Here is a 3,969-nt window from a genome sequence, read left to right as displayed (position 1 = left end):
ATGTGAACGTGCATTGTCGTGGAGAAGAACACCTTTCTTATTGACGAGTGAAGGGCGTTTCTGATGAAGGGTTTGATTTAAACGTTCCAGTTGCTGACTATATATATTTCTGTATTGACAGTTCACTGTGGATTGAGGAATTGGAAATAAATTACTCGTTTGATGTCCCACAAAATGCGAAACATAACTTTCTGCGGATGGAGTCCAGGTTTTGGGGTCGGAAGTGGTTTTTGTTTAAGACTAAGCCATTGTTTTTGGCGTTTAATATTCACATATAGAACCCATTTTTAATCACCGGTGACAATTCGGTCCAAAAAATGGTTTACGCGCATTGCGCGAAAGAAGAGACGAAGCAACGTTCACAAGTTGGAAACGACGATCATGGGAGAGTTCGTGAGGCACCCAAACACCTTCTTTATGTAGTTTTCCCATATTCCTTAGATGGTTACATATTGTTTCATGAGAGACATGCAATTTCAGGACCATTTCACGAGTGTGTTCAACAGGCGGTCTTCAGAGCATCAATATCAATTCCAATGTGTCGGCCCCTACCATCACAGTTTTTAAGTCTACAGTCTCCTGAACGAAATTTGCTGAACCATCGTTGACACTTACAAATGTTCAAAATATTTCCATAAACTTCTTTAATATTCCTTGTGGCTACAGAGGTGTTGTTTCCCTTCTTGTATTCAAACAGCATTTCATGCCGAGTGTGTGTCTCGTCATGTGCCATCACTATAAGGGATTAGAGTATATTACACTTTACATATTATATAGGCTACACTAATGTGACCTTTAGGCGGTTCGTTTAACTATTATATGTGATGTACGTTTTTGGGGTGTGGTTAATGAAAGTGTTCCAAGATGCGACATTGATTTCTTGATGACCTAATAGAAGGGAAAAAAAGGTATCTTGGATTTATTTTGTATTTTTACATGGTGGTTACAAGGTCAGGACTGAGCCCTTATACAGTGTTAGAATAGAGAAAATCTTATATACATCGCAAAACGTGATGTCTGTCCAAGCATTCATCTGTCTCCTGTTTACGGCAGCCACTTCCCATGTTGTGTTTGAAAAGCTGCACATGCAGGGAAAGCTCAACATTCACTTTTGAAATGATGGGAGAACAGGCATGAGTAATGTTGATGCCAAATTGTATTTTATAAGCAGGATATTCTAGAATAATTTGCTAGGAATTAATCACACTATCATTCACATTTCAAAGTGTGATGTAACTTAAAAATAAAAATGTAGATTTACCAAATGTTATTGCTGACTGGCTCTTAGCATGACTGAAATGGTCAACCATTACTTTTTGCAGTTGGCAGTACAAGTAGCTCAGAGCTTCAGCTCTGAGCAAAACAAAGAGTGCAATACAATTAATACTTTTAAAATACATGAAATAATTTAAATTGAGAAATTAACTTAGGAGGTCCTAGAAGTTATACAAATGAAATATGAAAACTGTAAGATGAAAAAAAAGTACTTTTATTCTTAACATGAAAGTCACCTTGCATTCAGACTGACTCAGTAAAGGCTTCATAAACTAACAAACTATTAGTAAAAAAACTTAATTACAAAATCTGATTTCTTATGTACAAAAGATGTGTGATGCTTACTGAAACCTTGCCAATTTTCATACAGATATTCTCAATAAATTCAATATTACAGTATGTATAGTTTCATAGTTACAAGGTGGATACAAAGGGTTAATAAAATTAAGTAATCCCACAATCAACAAACATCCAGACACAACCTTAAATATGTTTTTGATCATTATTTCTCCAGACATTCGTAATCTTAACTAAGTTTTCATACACCTTCCACATATTTAAATTCATCTACTTTGTTTTTTTACTCAGTAATAAATAAATAAGCTACCAATTCACATGTATTGATAGGTTACCATTATTGATCCTCTAATTTAAATACATTGTTTACTCACTGTTATACTGTTTAATGTTGATTTAAATACAAAAAACCTCCCTTCCCATTAAAACATATGCACTTGAGAATTATCGAACTAGTAATCTAAACATCTTACCTGTTTAAAACTTATTCCTTACTGTAAAAGCTGTAACTTATAAAATATACTCACTATCAGTAAGTAAACTCACATGAAACTAGTTTACAGTTTGCTTTATCTTAAACAAATACCAAAGTTAACCATGAATTATGTTAAAAGAAATCAATTTATAAAGTTACGGTACAATACAGTTGTTCTAGGTTTCATATGTCTAGAGATTTTAACACATAAAACTCCCTGATAAGATGCAAAAATACAATATGATTGAAGAACAAGTTCATATATACTATACAAAAGCAGTTCAGTAATTTGAAGTTGTACTAAATACTTCCAGTTAATGAAACCAAATGTATAAAATCTGTAATTTGAATATAGGTATACAGACAACTTTTCTGCTTAAGAAATAACTGAAAAATATTACAGCTTACCCCAAATTCTCTCACTCCTCTGGAAGGAGTTTTTGCATAATTCCACAATTTAATCATGGATACCATGACAGGATGGTCGAAAATGATGTATAAATGATTCAACTAGAGAAAAGAAATCATGAGCCAAACAAATTATTGAACAATGAGATTACTTTCATTTTTAGCCTAAAAAATTTACATTCTTCATCTATAAAAGATATAGTAATATTTCTGACAAAAAAAGAAAGATTGAGAATAACTTTACGGCTACATTATTCATAGCTAACAACTGATTCTGATAAATGTTAGGAAAATATATTTCTGCTCCATATATTTTGGTTTATTATTATCAATAATCTCGACATGAAACACTAATTTTTCTCTCTTATCTATTTAACATCTTTTTTTTTCCCCCTTTAAGTTGTAATCAACAAGATAAAACGTATATAGTTCATGCAATTTTATAAGAAAAACATATGCTTGAGTATATACAGGAAAGTAAGTTCTCATAATAAGAATTCACAGATTTACCGGTAGAGTTGAAAAACTAAAACTTCATTACTATTCTCACCACATCTGGTAACAAAGGGGCCAGCCACATGTGACAAGCATCAGAAGTATTGTTGACTCCATCTATCAGTTTGTCTGGTGTCCTCACATCATCAGATATGCTTTCTAACACATTCACACTGTCGGGATATGCTGCAATATCTTGATGGGATATGTGTGAAAAATTAAACATATTTCTGTTAATATTAGATGTTTCAAACGTATAAAGTAAGTGAACTTCAAAAAAAACCTTGAAATGTGAACAATTATGAAACATATAATTATGTACAAAGTAAACATGATAATATCAAGAGCCAAATATACTGATTACTCCAGCATTTAAATCTTATCTTTCTTTAAAATCTATATGCTCTCTCCTTACCAAACCCTCCTTTATTTTCTTTGAATATCTTACCTACCTCCATAATGCCTTGACTTTATTCTTGAGTACACTGCCTAGCTCTGTAGCCCCCTGCCTTTCTTTTGTTTGTTATTAAACATAAAGCTGCACAATGGGCTATCTATGTACTGCCCACTGCAAGGACCAAAACATAAATTTAAGAGTTGTAAGTCTTCAAGCATACTCCTGAGCCATCAGTGGGCCACTGCCTTTCTTCTTGAGTACCTTACCTAGCTCCATAACCCCACCTTACTTCTTCAGTACCTTACCAAGCTCCATAACCCCTCCTTACTTCATGTACTTTACCTAGCTCCATAACCCCACCTTACTTCTTCAGTACCTTACCTAGCTCCATAACCCCATCTTACTTCTTCAATACCTTACCTAGCTCCATAACCCCTCCTTACTTCATGTACTTTACGTGGCTCAATAACCTCATCTTACTTCTTCAATACCTTACATAGCTCAATAACCTCATCTTACTTCTTCAATACCTTACATAGCTCCATAACCTCATCTTACTTCTTCAATACCTTACATAGCTCAATAACCTCATCTTACTTCTTCAATACCTTACATAGCTCAA

General features: G+C 33.6%; 1 protein-coding gene across 5 annotated transcripts in view; it reads right to left on the bottom strand.

The window, feature by feature from the left end:
• LOC106466699 (protein KIAA0556-like) overlaps positions 1 to 3,969 on the bottom strand; it is a 132,316-nt gene that overhangs the window by 7,491 nt on the left and 120,856 nt on the right. For all 5 annotated transcript variants that reach the window (XM_022394773.1, XM_022394771.1, XM_013926995.2 and 2 more), the window contains 2 exons: positions 3,006 to 3,145; positions 2,456 to 2,557 (listed from right to left, as the gene is read on the bottom strand). In XM_022394773.1, the coding sequence (XP_022250481.1) occupies positions 2,456 to 2,557; positions 3,006 to 3,145 (242 nt within the window). The remainder of the gene's footprint in view (positions 1 to 2,455; positions 2,558 to 3,005; positions 3,146 to 3,969) is intronic.

This window comes from Limulus polyphemus, unplaced genomic scaffold (genome assembly GCF_000517525.1).
Source record: "Limulus polyphemus unplaced genomic scaffold, Limulus_polyphemus-2.1.2 Scaffold2348, whole genome shotgun sequence".
Lineage (NCBI taxonomy): Eukaryota > Metazoa > Arthropoda > Merostomata > Xiphosura > Limulidae > Limulus > Limulus polyphemus.
This window is presented reverse-complemented; position numbering and strand designations above follow the sequence as displayed.